This window comes from Cryptotermes secundus, unplaced genomic scaffold (assembly GCF_002891405.2).
Source record: "Cryptotermes secundus unplaced genomic scaffold, Csec_1.0 scaffold1777, whole genome shotgun sequence".
Lineage (NCBI taxonomy): Eukaryota > Metazoa > Arthropoda > Insecta > Blattodea > Kalotermitidae > Cryptotermes > Cryptotermes secundus.
The window spans coordinates 371243-395059 of NW_019724777.1; the positions used below are offsets into that span (position 1 = coordinate 371243).

At 38.6% G+C, this 23817-nt stretch overlaps 3 protein-coding genes across 13 annotated transcripts in view; 1 reads left to right on the forward strand and 2 right to left on the reverse strand.

The window, feature by feature from the left end:
- Positions 1-1167: 1167 nt before the first annotated feature.
- Positions 1168-9295, reverse strand: LOC111863094. Of its 3 annotated transcripts, none has more exons than XM_023849119.2 (5): positions 9211-9285; positions 8788-8901; positions 2370-3696; positions 1972-2100; positions 1168-1371 (listed from the first exon to the last, which is right to left on the reverse strand). In XM_023849119.2, exons 2-5 carry the CDS (start codon positions 8841-8843, stop codon positions 1291-1293), a joined length of 1593 nt encoding a protein of 530 aa, XP_023704887.1. In that variant the 5' UTR covers positions 8844-8901; positions 9211-9285; the 3' UTR covers positions 1168-1290. The 3 variants fall into 3 exon arrangements, with proteins under 3 accessions (XP_023704887.1, XP_023704886.1, XP_023704888.1); XM_023849118.2 differs by lacking the exon at positions 8788-8901 and adding an exon at positions 4866-5057 and having other exon boundaries at positions 9211-9279; XM_023849120.1 differs by lacking the exon at positions 8788-8901 and having other exon boundaries at positions 9211-9295.
- A 108-nt stretch (positions 9296-9403) lies between these two features.
- Positions 9404-15161, forward strand: LOC111863057 (probable cardiolipin synthase (CMP-forming)). Of its 5 annotated transcripts, none has more exons than XM_023849016.2 (7): positions 9404-9542; positions 11319-11607; positions 12831-12968; positions 13322-13451; positions 13527-13612; positions 13691-13851; positions 14990-15161. In XM_023849016.2, the coding sequence occupies exons 1-7, from the start codon at positions 9538-9540 to the stop codon at positions 15075-15077; spliced, it is 897 nt and encodes a 298-aa protein (XP_023704784.1). In that variant the 5' UTR covers positions 9404-9537; the 3' UTR covers positions 15078-15161. The 5 variants fall into 5 exon arrangements, with proteins under 5 accessions (XP_023704784.1, XP_023704787.1, XP_033606795.1 ...); XM_023849019.2 differs by having other exon boundaries at positions 13691-13769; XM_033750904.1 differs by lacking the exon at positions 14990-15161 and having other exon boundaries at positions 13691-13984.
- The window catches only part of LOC111863058 (complex I intermediate-associated protein 30, mitochondrial), an 18564-nt gene continuing 8610 nt past the window's right edge, over positions 13864-23817 (reverse strand). For 3 of the 5 annotated variants that reach the window (XR_002842538.2, XR_002842536.2, XR_002842539.2), the window contains exons 4-7: positions 23296-23481; positions 22122-22367; positions 15799-16210; positions 13867-13951 (exon numbers count right to left, since the gene is read on the reverse strand). Coding sequence is in view for 1 of the 5 variants with exons in the window: in XM_023849020.2 (XP_023704788.1) it covers positions 22143-22367; positions 23296-23481 (411 nt within the window). In the remaining 4 variants the exon portion in view is untranslated. Of the gene's footprint in view, positions 13952-15798; positions 16211-22121; positions 22368-23295; positions 23482-23817 lie in introns of all 5 variants that reach the window. The other 2 variants (XR_002842537.2, XM_023849020.2) reach the window with 2 other exon arrangements.

A 23817-nucleotide genomic window follows, 5' to 3' on the forward strand; every position in this document is an offset into this window, starting at 1 on the left:
CTTTTCAGACAACTTTGGGTGTCTGCTCTTAAAAATCTAGTGGACATAAGGCAGTAGAACTTGGCAGGAATACATGCCTCTATTGGGAGTGATCTCACAAGTCATTAATTTCTGAGGGTGTCGAGTTGTAATCTGTGATGATCTGACATGGGATGACCCATAGTTTATTTAATAAGTCTGTAACTCAGACTACATGGCACCAAATGGCTCTGCCATAGGTCAATGTACTGTGATGGAAATGTCACTCAATGCAAGGGTATACACACGATGGAATATATAGGGTGAGATACTGGGAGACGATCATGAAATGAATGATTAGAAGGGTTGATGGAGATGCTGAAGACTGTCATGGAAGGACTATACAAATGGTAAACCATGACTGAAGACACTGAATCTTTGCTGATTTTGCAGGAACCATCGTATTTATTCCAATTGCACAATACAATATTAAATGAATATCAATATAAAAACACCATAAAAGGATGTGACACGAATCAATGAAGAGGTAATGATCATGTAACTTCAGTGCACACTGATGTGGAGACAAGGCTGAAGGGCGAGTTGCCTGATTAACAATAAATATATCACTAGTACAAAATGTGTATAACATAACGTATATATATCGAGTGTTCATTTTGCAGGTTTATTAGACATCCATGGAGCTTCTCTGTATGTTGTCACGGCACACACTGTGGGAAAGTGGGAGAGGCCGGCAAACTGAAGGTCGTTCATTCAGTTATCACCTGATCACTGAGCCAGTCAGTGTCGGTCAGTGTTACAGAAGCTTCTTTCTAGAGTGTTCTGTTCTGTGTCTTTATGGCTCATGTGAGATACAAATTTAGAATAAAGAGTTTTCAATTATGATTGTTATTTTAGAAAAATCGTAAAAATCGTGCAGAAGAAAACATTCACCACATATTTACCGAATCAACATGTCCATCTAAAGATACAACTACTCTGTTGGGGCCCTTAGAAAGAGCTAATTTCAAATCACTGAATTGGATTGCATGATTGAGGTTAGCTCTTTCTAAAGGAACCAACAGAACAGGTGCCTCTGCCCCTCACCTGAAGATAGAAACAAATCCAGTTTCCAAAATGTCACGTTTTCCAGTTTTTAGAATACAGGATGATGAACAAAGTCCAAAAACCCAGTAATTCCGAGTGTTGTACACCATCGTCTGAACCCTTTAGAATCTACTTGTCTCAGATCTTACATAGCTCAATAAAATGTCATCAAAATCTCATGTCAGTTATGTTAAAGGAAATTCAAGAGAAGGGATGATTACAGCTTCACTCAACATAAAGTTCAAAATTCTCAATCTCATCGAACTGTGCACTCACATTGGCCGCCCATTTCTTCATGATCTTCTCCTGCAACAAAAGGCCCACTCAGTTCCCAACATCATGACATACAAACCCCTTTGTCGGTAACACCACATTGCCCTTCACAAATATCAAGTCTTTTACATTTAAGAAATTAGAAGTCTGTGCAAGATATCTGGAGCCTATTTTTTTCTTTTGCAATGTGATCAGCTCTACCACAGCCAAGATACCTTAAATGTAAAGACTTGTCATTAACCCCATGACACAGACAACAGCTGCTATTACAGAGCAACAGGCTAAGGAATTTATGAACCATGTAACAATTCAGACGTGTACACTCCCTTCTGTTCAATTAAATTTGAAAACCTTAAGACGTACAGAAGAAATGTACTGTGAACAAAATGCCTTTTTCTTTATAAGTTATGTTAAAAATATTTTCTCTGATATTTGGTAAATTACACTAAGAGTGCAGACACACATGAGGTCTGCATATAAATTCTGTGTTATTGTAGTACGAATTTAATCAGAATTGGACCATGTCTACACATTTTAGTAAAACTCCCAAATTTGAGCAGATATCTATATACAAAGACTGTGCAGGCCTGGAAGACATGCAATGAGTTATATAAACATGTTGCTGCCACTGACCTCAGCTGTGGCCTTCTTACTCCTCTTGCTCCGCTTTCTGTTGCATGTTTCATCTTCACGCAAGCTTTCCTCTTCAGAATGTGATTCTCGGCGTGATCTCATTGGTCGTTCATATGACCTGCGTGGCTGCTGCAATACACAAGCACTATTCATATACCCTGACAATTTTGTTCTGAGATGTTAACACAATTTATACTGACAATGTAATAGGCATGTGAATGGGGAGCTGTGAAACCGATACACATTCAAGTTAGACTAGAAAGCAAGAACTTTCCCTAAACACTAAAAAATCAGTACTCATGGAATGTTTGTTTTTATGGTCTCTAAAATTATCGAATCTCCATTCTCAGATGTCAGCCCTAATGGAGAAATCACACAAAGCCCTGTGTGAGGCTCACCTTCATGAAGTGGGTCACTGGGTCACTCTTATCCTCAAAGAGGGCAGGAGGAGACGGGTCATGTATGTCTGGGGGTTCCACATCAGATGCAAGTGAATGCTCAGAAGCAGTGGTGGAATGTAAAGAGACGAGTGCAGCTGTCTGTGCTCTACTTTGCATCAAATTCATGGACATGGCTTCTGGTCTTGTGAAAGTTGGCTTTAGGTTTGGAGTCGAGCTCACTGCAAATGGCACTGATGAGACAGGCTTCGACTCAGGGGCCATCTTCACAGGAGACAGTGACAGATGGAGGTCATCCTCAGATTCCTCATCAAAACCAAAATAGTTGTCAACAGTGAAGTCATCTACTGACTGGATGCCACGAGTGCCTTGACTCCTTCCTGACCATCTCACTGTCATGAAGGTATTTTGTCGCAAAGGGCACCTCTCAATAGGACTAAAGAGAAGGCTTTGCCTACATGAAGATGAGACCTGGCTGGGTGCAGACTCACTGACACTGCAGCTTGGCTCAGAGCCCTCTGCCAGACTTTTGCAAATACTCAGATGACTGCCTGCCACACCAGCAATTTCTTTGTTTCCTGTCATCATAGTTGTGGGTTTGTTCTGAATTACACTGATCTTTTGACACGTGTAAGCTCTGTCGGCAACAGTACCATCTGTGTTCTCTGTTGCTGTCCTCATTTGGCTATCAGAATCAAGGTAAGTCATGCTACCATTGTGTGCATATGCAACTGAAACATTTTCTTTGCTCTCTTCTGCCATATTATGTTGGCTATCAAAGTCATGGTGAGTCACATTAGTGAAATTGGGGTCAGCCACCAAAATATTTCCTTTGTTTTCCATGGTTATTTTTTCATGGCAAGTCACAGGAGAGCTAGCTTGTTTCTTCTGTAGAACTGCCCATTTCTCCCCAGACTTCAGATGTTTCTTCACTGTTACCGCTTGGGTGTATTTATCATATAATGTATCTGACAAATCCACCTTCTTCCTACGCCTCACTTTCCTCCTGTACTTTGATTTCTTCTTTGGCAGAGGCTCATTTTCATCAACCTCAAAGTTATACAGTGCAAGCCTCTCTTGTGGTGGTAAATCTGGGGTTTCTGCATTGTTGCCAAGTTTATAGACGCAGGTCTTTTGCTGACTGCTCAGGTTTGGCTGTGGAATGGCCATATTTCTCCTCCTCCTGAGTGCCATAAGGTTGTTACTGTTTGTTTTATCAGCAAGAACTTTGCACTGGCTGTCCACACAATCAGCTGGCTTGTTCCCAGTCCTGTTGTTGCTCCAAGCCACTCTGGCTCTCAGGGCAGGGCCCATGCTGCACACCAAACTGAAACAAATGTGCACAGAATTCCACATGAGGCAACACTCCACAGCCCTGCAAATACAGTTTTGAACATCAGTTGGTTTTGTGAAGTCTGTGCAAATTTGGGGTGTATGTCCCCATGAAGGGGGCACTGATGGTAAAGAAAATGGAAGAGTGTAACTGGTAATATAGTGCTGACAAAGGACTTAAATATTTTACAGAGATATTAAGGTGATATCTAGTATTAATTCTGTGACAATGGCAACATAAGATTGTATAATATTTAGATTTCAAAATAAGGAAACTGGAACAGCATTCGGGGAGGGGCATAACTGAGGAAAGGGTACAAAGAAACATCCTGATACAATGGATAAATCACAAAACTGGGTAAAAAAAAAGGTAAAGTTGTCCCTTTGCTTAACTAATTAAGCACTATGCCATGAAGGTCTATGGGGGAGTGGATGTATAGATCCACATTTTCTTGACCTTGGCACTAGCTGGAGGTGAGTGGTCAGCTTCACGCCCCTGCCACTCCCCCCCCCTTTTATACACCAGAGCCAGTCTGGACAACATAGAGAAGTGAAAATTCTTGCCCCCACCGGGACTCAAACTCTGACCCCTTGATCATCCAGCCTGTAGCCAGTCATTATACTGACTCTACTAACCCAGTTCTTAATCACAAAACTGAGAAAGATAAATCAAACATGGGAAAAATGGTTTATAAACTGAAGTGAAGAATATAGGCAAAGCTGGTAAAGAATGAATAAAAGTACATCTGGCTTTTACTAATATTGAAAAGGCATACAACAATATAGATAAGAAATTTGGAAATTGTTATCCCTTGTTAGTGACTAGACACAGAGTTTCCATTGATAATAGGATTTATTGAATACTTATAACCCATAACTACAAACAAGTATAACAGTCTCACTGATTAACACCCTCTATAGATCACTATACCTACAGCTACATAAAGTCATCTGTTTGTTCCTGGGGGTAAATGATGGCCAGCTTGTAAGGCTGACAACCTCACTGCCATCTGTGAATCGATTGCATAGCGAATGTGAGAGCCTTGACATCTCACAACACTATGGGCATCCAAAGCCAGTACAGGGGTGTTTTTTTAAATACCCTTTGTTCATTAGTTGCTGCCTGGTAGCAGCTGCGAACAATGCAACTCAAGACTGACTCACTTGAATGACTGACTGCTGAATTTCTGCTGGCCCTCACCAGCACAATAATTCTTGGTTCTGAGTCCCATGGAACCCATGACCACATTTTACTGCCTGACGGCTCTGGGTGCCTTCCAGACTCTCAGTCCTCATTATATAGGCTTGGCGTGGACCAAACAGAAAACACTGCGTCCTCTATTGCTGCATCACTATCTGTTGCCACAGAAATGTGTTTACCATGCATTACCTAGCAACAGTTGCCTCCTCTTTCAGCTGTCATGTCACAGTATTGCAGAGAGCAAACATTTTCAAATGGTTAATGGATAAGGAACACTTATGTCAAATATGAAAACAGCACGGTATTAGAAGGCGACAAATCTGAATGGTTGCAAATTTTAGAAAGGGGTTATAGATAGGGAAGTTTCTTATTCAATATGGCAATCATACAACGAATAGCAGAAAGACAAGATAATGATAAACCATAAATTATAGTTTATGCAAATGACATTGTTATGGTCATGAAAACAACCCAGAGGACAGGGAATGTCAAAAATATAAACTACAATAAATATATATGAAGGAAGTGGAAACATTTAAATGCCAAGAAAATAAAGTAGTAACAGGAAATTATAGAATGAAAAACAAATGCAGGTACATTATATCACTCAGTTCAAAAAATGGGAAACGCTAAAGACACAAAATAAAAAATATATATTCAAAAATTAGTGAAGGCCCATTTTAACAAACGAAGCAGAAACATAGGTATGGACAATGGCAGACATTAATTAAGCTAGGATGAGATGGAGGCACAGAAGGAAAAATTATGAGAGAATAAGAAACAAAAATATTAGGGAATTTAAAAATAAACACATTGAAGATAAATTAATAAATAACAGAATTACATGGCATGGAGACATGATAAGAACAAACAGAGAATCTAACAGGGTTTGAACATGCCAACATCAAGATGGGGACAGCAAGTTAGGAAACATGTCACAGAGGGATGGATGGAGAGGCTTGGTTTCTAAGTCATCTATGTAAACTGGAATCACCTAAGAAAGAATAAGAAATGCTGTAAATATATCTTTTGCATTAAACTAATAATGACTCCTATAACTTTCTTTCCAATTTAGTTTACCTCATGCTGCTAGATTTCATGTATCACACACAAAACAGTTGTTGTAAATATAAGTAAAATTAGAACTGAATTACATCAAGCAGAACAATGTCTTTTCAACCAATGGTGCTCATCATTGGAAAGTGACCAACACTTCATAGGAAATATGTATTACGTGCATGCATTGTCTTGTAAAGATTAAAACACTAGTATGCAAAAAATATTATTAAAACAAGACTTTTTGATTGATTAAAATCAGTCTGGAAGTTCCCATTATGATTGTGTTCCTTCAGAATAAGTTGTCTGTATTCTGTTGGTTCTGCATGTGTGGGCGGGGATGCAGGTGTGATGTATTTTGGTGAACTGTTGTTGAGACGTTAACGAACACTATACATATGATAGGTGAAAGATGATTAGGTAAAGAATTATGAAAACTAATTATATTCACACCTACACAACAGAGCACAAAAACCTGTACAAACTGATCATAAGGTATAAAAGATTATCAACTCTGTCCAGCGTAATTAGTGTTTTTTCTCCTTTTAAATCTTTCATCCTTGACATGTTTCGGTCAGAGCGACCAACATCAGAAGGACATATCAGTACAAGCAGAAGCTACCATTACACTGTGATCGGTCTTTACCAATACATACATACAGTACCATTACAATGTCATGAATAAAAAAGCTTAGCCTTCAACAACTACAGCGATGTGACTGAATTTATTGAAATATTTACAAATTATTATAATTAGTTTATTTACATGTGTGGTTTAGAAACCTTGTTAAAATCTAGATAATGACCTATCACAGTGTAATAGTAGTTTCCACATGCACTGATATGTCCTTCTGAAGATGGTCACTCCGACCGAAATATGTCAAGGATGAAAGATTAAGAAGGAGAAAGAAAACACTTATTAATCACACTGAATGGAGTTGATAATTTCTTATAGTATTGCTAGTGTGACGGACCAGGATGAACCAAATCAAATTGTTGTATTTTAGCGTCCTGTTGCACTGATTTTCGTGCACTCAATTTTACATGTGAAATTGAGTGCACTACAAGACGGCTAATAAATACACATCATGGACAAATCAAATTGATCATAAAGGGATAAGTAAGTGTTAGGAGGTGTGACAATAAAGTTTATGAACACACCACCGTGTGCTTGCCATGGCAGCTGTGGACAGAACCCTCAGTATGATTTGATGACATTGGCATATCAGCGTTTCACAGCTGTGTTGTTGTTGATCTATGGTAGTCTCTGAGTGGTGTCTATTATTGTCTCAGTGTGTTTTGGTGTGCCATCATCAGAATGTCGGAGCTTGAATTAGAGCAATGAACAAACATTAAATTTCTTGCTAAACTTGGCAAGAGTGAAGGTGAAATCAGAGAGATGTTAGTGCAAGTTTACGGGGATAATGCTACGAAGAAAACAGCAGTTTATAAGTGGGTGACACGTCTTTCTGAGGGAAGAGGATGCGTCACTGGCAGAGAGAGATCAGGACGGCTAGCAATGAGCAGAACTGAAGAAAACATTGCAAAGTTTGTCAAATTGTGCGTGAAAATCGTCAGCTGACTGTCAGGAGCATAGTAGAGCAAACAAACTTAAAGAGTGAAACAGGAGATTTTTAACTGAAGATCTTGACATGAGGATGATGTGTGCAAAAATGGTCCCAAAGGAGCTTACAAAAGAAAAAAAGCAGAGGCAAAATTTGCCAAGACCTTTAGGAGAGGTAAGATATCTTGGGCTATGTCATCACAGGTGATGAAACATGGGTCCACCAACATGACCCTGAAGCAAAGCAGCAAAGTGCACAATGGAAGACTGCCAATTCTCCATGACCAAAAAAGTTCTGTCAGTCCAAATCAAGAGTCAAAACAATGTTGTTAACTTTTTTGATATTAGAGGGAATGTTCATTATGAGTTTGTACCAACTGGACATTCAACCAAGTTTACTGTTTGCAAGTACTGAAAAGGATGTGTGAAAAAGTTGGATGGAAATCACCTGAACTTTTTGCCAACAATTCATGGATCTTGCATCATGACAATGCACCTGCTCACATGGCACGGGGAGGGAGTTCTTAGCTACTAACAAATCACTGCTGGAACACCCTCCCTATTCACTGGATCTAGCCCCAGATGACTTTTTGTGTTCCTGAAGATAAAGAAAATACTGGAAGGATGGCATTTGGATAACATTGATGACATCGGGAGTAATACAATGGCAGCTCTGAAGGCCATTACACAAAACCAGTTCAGAAGTGTTTTGAAGGGTAGACTAGGCATTGGCATCGGTGCATAGTTTCCCAAGGGGAGTACTTTAAAGGCGACCGCAGTGACATTCAGCAATGAGGTATGTAGCACTTTCACCACAGTGAGCTCTCAAACACATATTTCAAACAGTTGCTAGGATGTTCTGCTTTCTGAGACAAGTAATAACATGGGGATTTGTGCTCAGGAATAAGTGGGATAAATCACCCACCATGAAACTTCATCAGAATCCAAATGGTAATTTCTGAAATGAAACATATAGATAGCCACATCTTCATTTTATGCACAACGAGCAAAAAATGATAAACACAGCAACTGCAAGGATCTTCAAAATGATTATAGCACAAGTTTTATCCAGTTTAATACCCTGAATTGTTACATCACGAACTAATTTTACAACATACATCATCCATTTGCTAAGATCTTTTATAAATATGACAGCTACAGTCCTGCATTTTTATTTTAGAATATCTGACAAATGATGCATATGAAACTACTGCTTGGACTAAAAATTTCGATAAGACTGCCAATACTTAAGGTAGTAACCATACAGTTCAAGAAGACGTAGTTTCTCTTGGTTCCAATTAAACGTTCCTTCATGCAGCATTTTGTAAGATCTACTGTGAGCACAATGATGACGGGAGTCAATAGTTTGGTACCCTTTCCTGAACGTGGAAACAGAACACGTTTTATTTTTCCAATCAGATGTAACACAAAATACCACAATCACAATTAACCAGTCACAAAATTTCAGAATCACAATGTATATCATATATAAAGCAGCAAGGTACGGCTCATCGTATCTTTCTAAACCAAATTGGCCTACCTACGACATACTGTTTCCATAACCTGCCGTCACATAAGTAAATTACCAGCAGAGTATTTACTATATGTAAAGTCCAAATCAAATATAAAGTTAACACATACAATGCAGTAGATCTTAAGCACAAAATATGACCCATTACAGTTATTACCTGAATGTATATTAAATATTTTCAAGACACTCAAGACGTGAACCCATTCGAATCACACATCATGCCGTTACAAGCCAAATAAGGCTTAGTAATCTCTACCATCATTGGCTGTGTATATTGACGCCACAATGCATACTTCCGTGTCATTGGTTGGACGTAAAAATAAAACTTTTTACTACACAGTACAGCCAACTATGGCTAGAGGATGGACTGGGCGGTCTAGTGCTCTGTTATGTGTTAAGAATTACATGTGATTATGTATTTGATAACCTGTGATAAATTGAACCGTGTTGGGACGATCTCTACGCGATATATCGTGGTAATGGAATGAGGCAAAGTAGTTCATGTATTCTTTATTTAATTATGGTTTTAAACTGTGAAAGGAATGGGCCTTTTTTCATCAACTACTTGATGAACCTGTACAGAAGTGAATGCATGCAGGAATTAGAAACCGAAGAGTAAAATGAAAAATTGCGAACAAAAATAATTCAAATGGGCTGGAAATGATTGGGGCAGACAATATGTTTTGTCGTTTTTCCTAAACATGGCAATATGACCATATGAGTGCAAAGAAAGCAAATTCCAATAAGACCAATAAAGCGAAAATATGTGATATTCGGTTTTCGAATCTTCAAAGATAGCAAAAATGTATTCCAACCTTCTGATTACTGGAGTGCACACTGTAATTGAATTTATCTATTTAATATAAATTTTACCCATACTTGAATATCGAAATGAAGGAAGTTACAATGTCTTTCGTTTTTATCAGCTGTCAGGGTCAGTTGATCAATGATCATTTTATCGTCTGCGCATTATGTTTTTCTGTATTATATTACGGCTGTTATTGCCCATTTATTGCACATCACAGTTTGGGAGGTTATGTGATGTGATGTATAGTATGTTCACATTTCCATATGTTATGTGGCGAATCCCCTGATATGTATGTATTTATTTCATCTCTATAGATCATTGTTACATGATATAGGACAAGTCAGTTACTGTACATTGGCTGATTACAATAAGAGAATAAAGTTACAACACTTAAAATTGTTTACAATAGTTACGATTTCACATAGTGTGAGGTGGAATCCATATTAGGTCCCTGCGGCACGTCGGCTTCCATATGTCCTATTGTGCCTGTACTGGTGATAATGTTTATGGAAAATTTGATGGAATGAGGATTCGCAGGGGAAACTGAAGTACTTGGGGAAAACCTGCCCCAGCACCATTTTGTCCATCACAAATCCCACTTGACTAAACCGCATCGGTGGGAAGCCAGCGACTAACCGCTTAAGCTATGGCGCGTGTGTTCCTTTCCATGAACCCTCACAGCAACATTGCATATTGTGGTCAGTAACCAGAAGAAATCAAATTATATTGGATATTTATTAAGTAGTCAAGAAGTATCAAGATTGAAAAGTCACAAATCTTAAGACAGGAAGGATGAATATACTGAGGCTGATGGTTTCAATGGACAATCAATACAAAATGCAGAGAGCTTTGTTCTTTACATAAAGATGGAGGTGATAGTCATAAGGCAGGTCTGTCAGCTCGCTGTGGTGAATGCCATTAGCATATGGAATAGTTTCCTTATGGGAATTCTGACAAGGGTCAGCATATTGCAAGTGTTGGGCAGAACTGTTTCACAGTTATTCTGAATGTATAGCGTTACTTCTTGATTCCTGTATACTTTGTCAAATTTTGGTGAGGGATCACTTCAGGTACACCACAAGGTTGCATGGACATTGAGGGAGTTTTGGAGAATTGGTCAGGGTAGTGTCAGTGATTAATGTTGAGACGTGTATGCTATGTTGTACTGTCAAGCACCTGCTATAAAGTTGAGCAGTTTTAAGAATAATAATAAAACATGACTGATCATGCTGAAGGAAGACAATGTATAGGAAGGTGTTGAGGAGTATCATAATTTGTAGTGCTCACCGACTCGCAGGATGATTAAGAAAGAAGGTGAAACAGATAGGAGATATCATGTATGTAGATCTGAAAAAATTGTGTCGCAGAGATATATGGAATGTAATGACCTGGTGTGGGATAGGCTTGTATGGCCTTTGGATGATGCTCTGCCAATAAAACTTGCATCTGTGTTTCAGACTATCATGTGAATACAACACAGAAATGGTGACTGTAGTGCTGAAGTTTCTGGGTACCCAAATATGTCAGACGCACACACTGAGACAAGCCCAGCTGCTGCGTCCCAGGATGCTGCGATGGGTGTCGACATTAGACTACAGTATGGACCAGGGTCAGAAAGAGAAGCAGTTACTGCATGGCATGCTGCAGAAGAAGAAGGAACACTTCAAGGAGAGTGGGCAGATCTTACTGAAGGACATCAAGGAGACACGTGACAAAGTGAAGGAGAAGATGGAGGAGATCATTGAGGTGGGTCAGTCCTCACATCATCAGTATGTACTGCAATAAAGTGACTGGTTTTATTTTATTTCCACAGGGACACTGTTCCCTTGCAGTAAGTAAGTAGCAGTTCCAGTGGTACATGCTTTTTTTGTCAAAGAAACAAAAAAAAAAGTATATTTTATTATTATTATTATTATTATTGTTATTAGAGGGGGTAGGTTTCCCCATGCACCGTGACTAATGGTCTATTGTACGTCCCCCTTTGATATTCCACCAGTTGCCATACCCTACCGGTACTGGTGCGTACTATCAGCCCCGTTCAGCCAACGAGGTCGGCCCTCGGTACCTGATACTTCCCCCCTCTACCAGAGGCACTGGAAACTATTTGGGCGGGAAACTTTTTACTTAATTTAGCTCAGAGGTCTCCTAGATACATAAGGATCTTTTACGTGCTGTAAATCTACGACACAGGACCCACTGCTTGAAGTCCCTCCCGGAGGACTTGTTCCCTGAATTTTTCTGCCCTTAAGAATTCCACGACCTCCGCCAGGTTTGAACCCGCGTACCTTGAGCCATGAGGTGGGAATGTTACCCCTAGACTACGGAGGCCGCTAATAGAAGTATAAATGCCACCAACAACAGATTTCACCCAAGGAAGCAGAAATAATATGATGGTACGATTTTCAGTAGAATCCCACAAAGCGACTGTAAAATCAAAACTACAAAGAACAAGCTACACTGTATGCTTTACCTTTGAAGCCAAAAATTGAAATAATATTAAAAATTCAAGATCATGATCTTCTGGGATGTGACACCACAGAGCTGGTAGATAGGTGTCAACATTTTGAAGCAACCGACTACCTCCATTCTTAGGACAGGAGGACACAGTTCCTGTATCACAGAAATTGCATCTGTATTACAAAGACCAACAGGTTAATGCTGTTCAGAGAAATAATTGCTGTTGACTGTAAGAATCCTGCAGAATTCACTGTTCATACCTGGTACATATAATAACCACTGGACTTCGAAGAGTTAAGAAGACCTCTAAAAAGTTATAAATATTCTGTAATACCCATAACAGGCCAGATGGGAAGGGGACTGTCGTCTTTTAATAATGATTTACATGTAGCAGTCATACCTTGTACTGGATATTATTCACACACACCCTGTCAAGGAGTTTTTTCAGTACCTGCTGGATCCAAATGCTATAGTCTGAGTGACACGTAACTTTTTGTTATTGCACTGTTTAGCGAGAGAATGTGCTGACCATCCCAAATTTGCTGTGCATATCACGGATTGTCATGTCACCATTCCTAGGATACTTCATTTTGCAGTCTGAATACCACTTGGCTCTTGGACTGTTTGTGTTTGCTGGTGTGTCTGACTTGGTGAGTAGTTTCATCAGTGAAGCCTAATCACTGTTCTTCCACTTTGTGTAAGTTCTCATGTTGTATAGTTTCCTTATTCCTCGTCTGATTTATATTTCCCTAGTTACAATACTTTCACTGGTATTTTGTTTCACACTGATTACAGAATAAAGGAGTTTGCTGCACTGACACATTATGATTGACTGCAGTCTCTTTTGCATGCCATTTTCTGAATTAGAAGTCCCTTGCTTGAGATAAAGGGCAGTACTTTTCTTTGTGGGATCCTTTCATATACTTCAATTTATACAAAACAATTGCTAAAATTTCTTTTATGTAATTTCTGTATCTGATCGATATCCCTGCATTTTTGCTAGCTGGATGGGTGGATTGCACGCAATTTTGAGAGCCAGGCATCCAAAATTGGTAGCTTCTTGGACCCCATGGCAGACAAGGTTCTGATAGCAACATTGTTCGGCGCACTCACGTTCATGGACTTGATACCAGGTAGATTTCTCGGTGACAAGTTTACACTGTTCTTTATTGCTGGCACTATAATCAGTGCTCTTCTCTTTGTTGCAGTGTACCTCACTGGAGCGATCATCACAAGGGATCTCCTTCTCGTTGCAGCTGCTTTCTGTGTGCGCTACAAGTCACTCCCTCCTCCTGTTAGTACACTTCACAGTAATAAGATTGCTGTTGTGTGAGAAGAGGATCCAGATTTATCAGATGTAACCTTATTTCAGAGAACGCTGAGCCGGTACTTTGATGTGACTCATGCAACAGCCCAGCTCTCCCCAACAGCCATAAGCAAATGGAATACAGGTATGCAGTTGGTGCTGGTTGCAACCACACTGGCAGCCCCAGTCTTTGGCTATGTGGACCATCCTGTCTTGCATGTCATGTGGTACGTTGGCAGATACATCTTCCTTTTTGCCAGTATGCCTAGTTTGAAGCAAGTGACTGAACAGACAGAAACTGCTGGTATCTCTGCTAGTATAGTAAGCCTGAAACATTAGTACAGTGAACATTAAAATAACTTTATTTTTAAACATCAGATATTTTCTGTTCCCATTCCCATTGTATAACTAGTAATCTGGTTCATTTTTACAAACATTTCAGAGGAAGGTGCAGAAACAAAGGTTCATAATGGGAAATTCATATAAACTAGAATTTTGAAAATGCTGAACTCCGAACATCATATATTATTTTACCACTCTCCCACAAGTAACATTTATTTGGCTGGGTTACCTGTGAATGTAATGTACAAATAACTTATGGTTGCAACATTTTTTTGTATAAGTATGCTGCTTGAAAAGCACTGACAGAGTTGGAATCACATCAGAAATTCTTGACAGTTGTTAATAATGCAGAAGGTCAGTTCAACAAGACATTAGTTACCTGAAATAGATTGATTTTTCAGCATGTTACACTCAGTGCAGATAGTAAATTGGATTTAAGAGTTCTGTCTGGTGAATGTCAACTGATGTTTCAGAGGAACATGTTGCCTTCACCTTCAGGGTTAAAGATGGATACGATGACATGTCCCTCTGAATGTCGGTTGACTTCTGTGAGACTACATGGCATCATATCCCAGAAGACGAGCTATGAGAACCTCAAATTATATGAAGTGGAATTAGTTAACATTCTGAGATTACATCATTACTTATGTGTTGTATAAAATATCAGTGTCAACAGTTTGTAAATTAATTCATTTTTATGTAACTGATACAGGGTCATGGTATATTCCTGAAAATAGACATTCATATATGCCTTCCAGTGTAAACTGATCAAGGTCATTGTACTGACATTTCACAGATGTGTGCCAGGGATGTGGCTTATAAATTGTTTCCAGCACAAGCATTCAAATGGTTTGAAGTGTTTCATGTCAGTATGCTTGCTGCTATTAGTGCTGAATGCAGCAATGCTGGAAGTCTTGGAAGCAAGGGTGACTGACAGTGTCATATGTTTTATACAGGTCTCTGATGAGAGCAGCAACATATCATGTACTGTTAACATACAGACTTCTGCATCTGTTTTATCAGGTATGCAACGGCCAGTACAACACTTGCATCTGCAGTGAGCTACATCGTCTCACGGAACACTTACAAGTTCCTCAAGCCAAGGAAATAAGTGTGTTACTATATTGATGAAGAATAAGTGGATTGTATTTTATATATTGGATTAGAGAAATAAAGATAGAGGATTGTAACAGTCTCACATTTGTTTGAAAGCAGTGCAACATAAACAACCTTGGAAAGCTGCAATCCATACTGGACCTACAGTTTTTCACATGTATTCTTTGTGCCTTGACATCTTGAATGCTTACTAACAGCTTTGATGGATACAGTATTAACCTATATTGGCCACATTTGCACTTCCCACTGCTGTGGTGACAGAGGCTGCATCTTAAGTTGGTGGTCATCAGATTTAAACTGAAAACCCATGCATTGGCACAGTTTCATGATGAGTACAACTTTCAGTTCTCTTATATAGTTGCATTTCAATAATATGAAAAGCATGCATGTGCCCCCCCCCCACACACACAGACAGACACAGTGCAACCTCAGTATAATGAGAATTTATGAAGTTTATAAAAATGCTCATTATAATGAGTACTTGTACTATCTCAAATGGTTAAATACATAATATTCAAGACCAGCTTCTAATTACATATATTACTGTATGGTAATAAGATTAAAAAAATAATTTAAGCACCATATATTTATTTTTTCCACAAATTTGCTGTTGTGAAATGGCAGATCTACATTTCAGTAAACTTAATGTTTCTCATCACTGTAAGGAGCAAAACTTTGCAATCTGTGCTATATAGCTAGTAACTAAAACATCTCACCTAATTATATTAAGCCTGTACAGAGCCCCTTCAGGAGAGGTTAATGAAGTTCTAAGGAGACTAGATGGAACTTTAAAATATCTGTACAATCCAAAGTCTGAGTTCATAATCTGTGGAGACATAAACATAAACTATTTAAATGAAAGCAGTCAGAAAAAACAAGTATACTCTTCAATAAGGACATACAATCTGTCACACACAGTGAATTTCACAAGAGTTCAAAATTCCTCAAGCACAGCCATTGATGATAATGTGACGTGGGCGGCGCAACGCTCGGTAAACACGCCCCCCTCCAGCGGTGACATAACGGTCCAGTCAACACTCTGTCCCCCTTACCCGTGGTGACGTAGCGGGGGACAGTGCGGTTACTACACAGCAATAAACAACTCTTGGCAGCGTTCTCCAGCAACGCCTGTAAACACCACGTTACGCAACAGTGGTAGCTATCATGTAACTGTTTTCTGTGTTGTCAGTGTGGATGCTACATAACAAGAGTTACTAGATAGAGAGGAACTAGACAATTTCAATCTAGCAGTTGCCGAGTCGGGTTGTATCGAGTGCATGGCAGTGACTACAGCAGGAGAAGTATTTGTGAAACTGCAGATGGCAGTAGTTGTAAAATTGTGAATTGTATAAGTGTAAGAGCGAATATGCAATAAATTCGCTAGATCCAAGACAGCGTGAAGTTATTTGTCGCGTGACATACATCCAACACGTGACAATATCTTTATAGATAATGCAAGGTTCAGCTCTTGTACATCTTCTATAGTCAAAGGCTTCTCTGACCATGATGCTCAGTTTCTTACAGTAAATAATAATATTGCGGAAGTAAATTCAACACCCTTCAAACAGAGAACCAGAAAAATAAATAGTGAAACAATTGCTCAATTTCAACATCTATTAGAAAATGAAACGTGAGAACCTGTTTCTAAAAGTAAGGATACAAATTATAAGTTTAACTTTTTTATATATTTTTTCTAAATATCTTTCAAGCCAGTTTCCCTATGAAGAATAAAAGTGTAAGTAGAATAAAGAACCACTGGATTACACAAGGAATAAAAATATCATGTAAACATAAAGGGGGTCTGTATGTAGACAGCAGAAGCAGTAATAATCCCTACACGAGAGTATACTACATAAGGTATTTTGCAAAATCCTGAGTAGAGTTATAAAAGAGGCTAAAAGGCAGCATTACTGTAGGCTTATAGCAATATCGAATAATCAGATAAAAACATCCTGGAATATAATAAAACATTAACCAGGAAAATCACATCTGACTGAACAGATACCATCTCTCCTAATATATGATGAGAAAGTTGAGGACCCAGGAGAAATTGCAGATGCCTTGAATACTTTTTTTTTCTAATAATTACAGAAAATCTAAACTTGCATCAGGAAGTGAGAGATAATGTCATTTCATTTTTAAGAGAGGCATTTCCTAGAAAATTCCCTGGTATTAAAACCATTCCAACAACTGAAAATGAAATAAAAAGTATAATACCTTCCCTCAAAACAAAAAACTCTTCAGGTTATGATGGAACAACAAGTAAAATTTTAAAAGTTTGTGCATCTCTAATCAGTAGCCCATTAACTCACATCTGTAATCGCTCACTATCCACAGGAATCTTTCCTGATCGTCTTAAGATTTCGGTAGTAAAACCACAATATAAAAAAGGGGACAAGACTAGTATGTCAAACTACAGGCCAGTTTCACTGCTAACTACTTTCTCTAAAGTACTTGAAGAAGTTATGCACAATAGGTTAAGCCATTATTTTCAGAGTAACAATATACTAGTCCCAGAACAGTTTGGCTTTAGGAAAGGAATTTCCATTGAAACTGCAGCCTTTAAGTTAACAGACAGTGTGTTGAAATCTGTTAATCAAAAAATGCATGTTGGTGGAATATTCTGTGACTTGGCAAAGGCTTTTGACTGTGTAAATCATGAAATTTTATTAACTACAATACATTTCTTTGGCATTCAAGGAACAACAGAAAACAAAAGACTGAAATAGAATCATCAACTTCAATTCAAAGTACCTAATCAAACTGGGGAATAATAAAACATGGAGTTCCACAGGGGTCAATTTTGGGGCCTTTGCTTTTCATAATTTATATAAACGACCTCCCTCCTACACTAAGGACCTAATCAATACCTATAATATTTGCAGATGACACTAGTGTTATAATTTCTGGTAAAAATTTAGATGATTTGTGCATGTTATCAAGCAAGGTTCTTCACAAATGAGTAAATGGTTTTCTGCAAACAAGCTGTCCCTGAACCTAGAAAAAACAAATGTAATAAAATTTATAACAAACGACACAATATCCATTAAACATAGGATATAATGATAAATATATAGAAGAGGGAGTAAACACAAAATTCCTTGGCTTGCAAATTAATAATCATTTAAACTGGAAAAACCATATCAATCAGTTGATTCCAAAGCTAAGTAGAGCATGTTATGCAGTTAGATTCATGTTATATATTAGTAATATTGACACTCTCAAATCAATCTATTTTGATTACTTTCACTCTTTAATGAAGTATGGAATAATTTTCTGGGGTAATTTAACTGACAGTAAGAAGTTATTTACATCGCAAAAGAAAATTGTTAGAATCATGATGGGTGTCAAACCCCATAATTCCTGTAGTATTTAAGAGACTACAGATCTTAACTTTTCCTTGTGAATATATATATTCATTAATAAACTTCATCACAAATAACGATGAACATTTTCAGAGGAATGCGGATGTACACAGTATTAACACAAGACACAAACACTGTCTTCATAAACCCCTCACGCCTTCAGAAAAGCGCATATTATGCTGGGATCAACATTTTTAATAACCTATCTTCTGATCTCAAAAGTCTTATGAATGAAAAGGCATGATTTAAAACAGCACTGAAACGATACTTAAATGCACATTCATTCTACTCTGTTGATGAATACCTATTGTCTAGAGAATAACTTATGTATCTTTAAATAGCCTTGTGTGTAGTCACTGTATATTCTTGGTTTCTCCTGTGTGAGAACTCCACTGAGACTGTACATATGTTTTGTATTTATATGACATATTCCACATCGTACAGTCATTTTGACTAACTCTGGATCCATGGAATGGAATGCAGTGCAATGCAATGTAATGCAATGCAATGTAACAGCTGAAAAATCGACCACTGCTAGGTAATGGCTCAATAAACGTGTCTGCAGCACGACCACTGCTAGGTAATGGCTCAATAAACGTGTCTGCAGCAATGGATACACATGCAACAATAGAAGAGCTGCTGGAAACAATGTTTTCTATGCAATCTGTGCTGAGGTTATATAACGAAAGCCTGCAGGCAAGTTAGTTCAGTCACGAGTTGTGTGTGAGATGGTAGCCAGCCAGCAACAAGATGAGCATTGAAGCATAAGAAGTTGCACTGTTACACACTGCTACCAAGCAGTGCCTAGCAAAGACTATAACTGTCTGAGACTTAGCATGTGCTAGTGATCTGTTCAGTGTGTAGGTTAGTGATAATGGTATAATTACTTGTATTTACGAGTTATAAGCCTTCAATAAATCCAACTACCAATCCAAACACTATGTCTAGTCACTAATACGTAGCACTATGCAAACATTTGAAAGTGTTTCATCATGTTTTCACAAAATTTAATATCAGGGAGTTCTACATCAACTCATACCATCCACACTGCACACTCAGTATGCAACAGTCATAATAAAAAAGACAATACATGTGGCACAGAGGGTGGAACTACATTGACGCCATTTAAAAACATCATAAATATGAAAGCATCAATCTCAGTAGCATGGAAGGCACAGCAGTTCCCCCGAATTTCAGCACACCTTATGATGGCCAAGTAGGCCGAAACATCTAGTGCAGTGACAAATTTTAAAAGGACTGGATTTTAAAATCTTAATATTGTTGCAAGGTGGACAGTAAAAAACGGAAAATAAATTCTGACATATTTCCATTTTGGTTAATATCTGACAATGAAAAAAAATACACTACCAAAATGCATATCTCATGCAGACATTATGTAAGCTTGCTAAATATTTATCCAAATGAAAATTGTTTTGAACTAAAGTTACAGATAAAAATAAAACACATTTCATGTCCAAGACAGCTTTCTTATGAGTTCTATGGTTTCTGAGACAGTGAAACGAACTGGATCTTACAGTGCCTTAAAAGAAAAACTAAACTAAACTCTGTGGTTTTAGTCTGCAAGTGAACTATACTGACCAACTGAGCAACCACTGTTTGTCAGCAAAGTTAGTGCCAACTTTAGCGGATAGAGGGTGTCACGTGGTAAGTGCAACAAATCCCCATGGCCGTTAATCTCGGTTTTCTAGACTGGAGTCGCTGTTTCCTTCAAATAACTCCTCAGTTATCCTCACGAGGCTGAGTGGACCCTGTTTGAGACCAACTACTTCTCAGAAAATCTGACAGCGCAGGGAATCGAACCCGGGACTTCTGGATCTGTAGCCAGAAACTCTGACCACTAGACCACGGAGGCAGTCTATCTTTCAGTGCCTACATTCATTAACAGAACAAGTGTGCCAGAACAGTTACATCACATGAACTTCCCTAAAGTGCTTGAGGTGGTTATCATGTTGACATGAAAATAATGGAGAGTATTTCAGAATTTTCAGTGTCTGTATTATCTCAACTGAGAAACTGAATATTTTCTCATGTATACATAATCTCTTGTACTCACAGCTGCTGGCTAATGTTTTTCAATCTGAAATTAGAATGGCTATGCATGCCTAGCACTTCTTCTGCAGAGTGGGGAAAAAAAAAATATTTCTACTCTTACAGCTCTCAAATTTTGGAATATAGTCTTTTCTGTTCCAAACAAGAGATGTGGTTTAATGGCACCATTATGGACTGCCAATTGTAAATATATACTAATAAACCTGCAATTCCAGTTCATGCAAAAGACTGCAAGGATATGCTGGCTCAAATTCGCTTACTATGGCAAAACATTTTCCATGTATGTAACATTAACAACATACTGATGGTGCTAATCTTAGAGTTATAGGCCATACTCATTATATCACTCAATATTACTGTATTTACAACATTTTATATTATTACTATATAGTAGGTGAGACTCACTGCACTACTTCTGCTCCGGCATTACACTCCAACTATATATTTGGGCACCTTGTACATCTCATATGCAAAATTCTCTGTATGAGAAGGATCAAATTCCAGGCCAATGTAGTCTATCTCCAAGTGAAAAGGTCCATCGATTTTGTCCCCTGCTGAGATGCCCACATGGGTTACTTTGTCCAATGGGATGGCGTTCTGCTTATCCTGGATGCGTCCCTTACTTGTGAGGAAGAACTTGGAAAATGGAATCTGCAAAGCAAGCAATTTGAGAAATCTCTCCACCAGTCTATGAAGGTTTGAATAATAGTGAGATTACGCTACCTGATCAGCAGTGATATTTGTGAGAGATGGATCTTCAAATGAAGGTTTTGGAACCACCTGCTTGAAACATGTCCACTGAAACTGTCTCCTGTGTATACACAGTGAAACATTAACTTGTGATGTCATTTATAACGAGTGTCAAGATGCAGATGTTTTCTTGTAATTTGGCTCTGGAACTTTCTGTGTGAATTTTCAAATTGTTTATTTTAAGGTACAGCTCATATGAAATAGATGGAACTTGCCCACAAATTTTGTGTGCCTGGAGGGGAGTTGGGTCATTGTACCATCACAAATGAAAGTTACGCAGTAGCATAGTTGGTTGAGGCACTATACTACAAGACAGAAGGTCATAGGTTCGAGTCCCAATGAGGTTACTGCATTTTTCAGTTGACCTAATCCTTCCAGCCACATTATGACCCTGTTGACTCAGACAGAAATGAGTACCAGGAACCTTCCTGGGGTTAAAGGATGGCTGGTACATTCATAAGGCTGACAACCTCACCACCATCTGTGAGTCAACTGTCTAGAAAATGTGGGAGCCTCGACATCTNGGGAAAAAAAAAATATTTCTACTCTTACAGCTCTCAAATTTTGGAATATAGTCTTTTCTGTTCCAAACAAGAGATGTGGTTTAATGGCACCATTATGGACTGCCAATTGTAAATATATACTAATAAACCTGCAATTCCAGTTCATGCAAAAGACTGCAAGGATATGCTGGCTCAAATTCGCTTACTATGGCAAAACATTTTCCATGTATGTAACATTAACAACATACTGATGGTGCTAATCTTAGAGTTATAGGCCATACTCATTATATCACTCAATATTACTGTATTTACAACATTTTATATTATTACTATATAGTAGGTGAGACTCACTGCACTACTTCTGCTCCGGCATTACACTCCAACTATATATTTGGGCACCTTGTACATCTCATATGCAAAATTCTCTGTATGAGAAGGATCAAATTCCAGGCCAATGTAGTCTATCTCCAAGTGAAAAGGTCCATCGATTTTGTCCCCTGCTGAGATGCCCACATGGGTTACTTTGTCCAATGGGATGGCGTTCTGCTTATCCTGGATGCGTCCCTTACTTGTGAGGAAGAACTTGGAAAATGGAATCTGCAAAGCAAGCAATTTGAGAAATCTCTCCACCAGTCTATTAAGGTTTGAATAATAGTGAGATTACGCTACCTGATCAGCAGTGATATTTGTGAGAGATGGATCTTCAAATGAAGGTTTTGGAACCACCTGCTTGAAACATGTCCACTGAAACTGTCTCCTGTGTATACACAGTGAAACATTAACTTGTGATGTCATTTATAACGAGTGTCAAGATGCAGATGTTTTCTTGTAATTTGGCTCTGGAACTTTCTGTGTGAATTTTCAAATTGTTTATTTTAAGGTACAGCTCATATGAAATAGATGGAACTTGCCCACAAATTTTGTGTGCCTGGAGGGGAGTTGGGTCATTGTACCATCACAAATGAAAGTTAACCTTCTGGGCACGCAGTAGCATAGTTGGTTGAGGCACTACACTACAAGACAGAAGGTCATAGGTTCGATTCCCAATGAGGTTACTGCATTTTCCAGTTGACCTAATCCTTCCAGCCACATTATGGCCCTGTTGACTCAGACAGAAATGAGTACCAGGAACCTTCCTGGGGTTAAAGGATGGCTGGTACATTCATAAGGCTGACAACCTCTGTGAGTCAACTGTCTAGAAAATGTGGGAGCCTCGACATCTCAGAACCCCATGGGCCTATTACAGGGATAGCTTTACCTTTTTTTTTTTTTGCCAGTTCTTACCTGGGGTCACCAACTCCTCATAAGCGCCAGTGTGTATCACACTAGTTTATCATAAACCCACAGCAGAGCCCAAAATCCAAGCCTCCTCCTGTGCAGTGTGGGCTCTATTACTCCATCTCGATGCATTAATGCACTGATAATCCTTAATGAGATCACAGCAGATCAGCTGACAGTTTTCAACAAGTATGTAAGAAGCCTGTTCATAAGAGTAGCTGAGGCTCCCCTGTTTTTTGTTTGTTACCTTGGACAGCTGCCAGTATGGGCCACCTCTGGTGAAGAGCACATATGAGTAGATATCATTCCACATGATGTCAAAGTAGCCCATAGTGGAAATGTTGAGCATGTAGGAGCGGCCATCACCTCGAACTCTGAGCACAATGTGGGAGTACATGCGCCAGTCAAAGTATGATTCCCGCTTGAAGGATTTCTACAACACACAAAACTTTCAGGTACAAAGCAAGCTCCAGTCTCCATACTGTTTGCTGCCATCCCAACATTATCCCACAGACTCCACTACAAATCCTCAGTTCATACAAGGATGACATGTTGCCTTCAGACACAGTACATTACTCAAAATCACTGTATAACAAACTAGCAAAGAAGACTACTGGTACCTACAAAACACTGTAAATAGCAATGCTACAAGCATAAGTACATACTCTTTGCCCAGGATATGGTTGTCTTCCTTGTCAATATCACAGTATATAATGTCTAAACCTGAATAAGTGAACAAGTGAAATAAAGTTAACTCATATAATTAAAA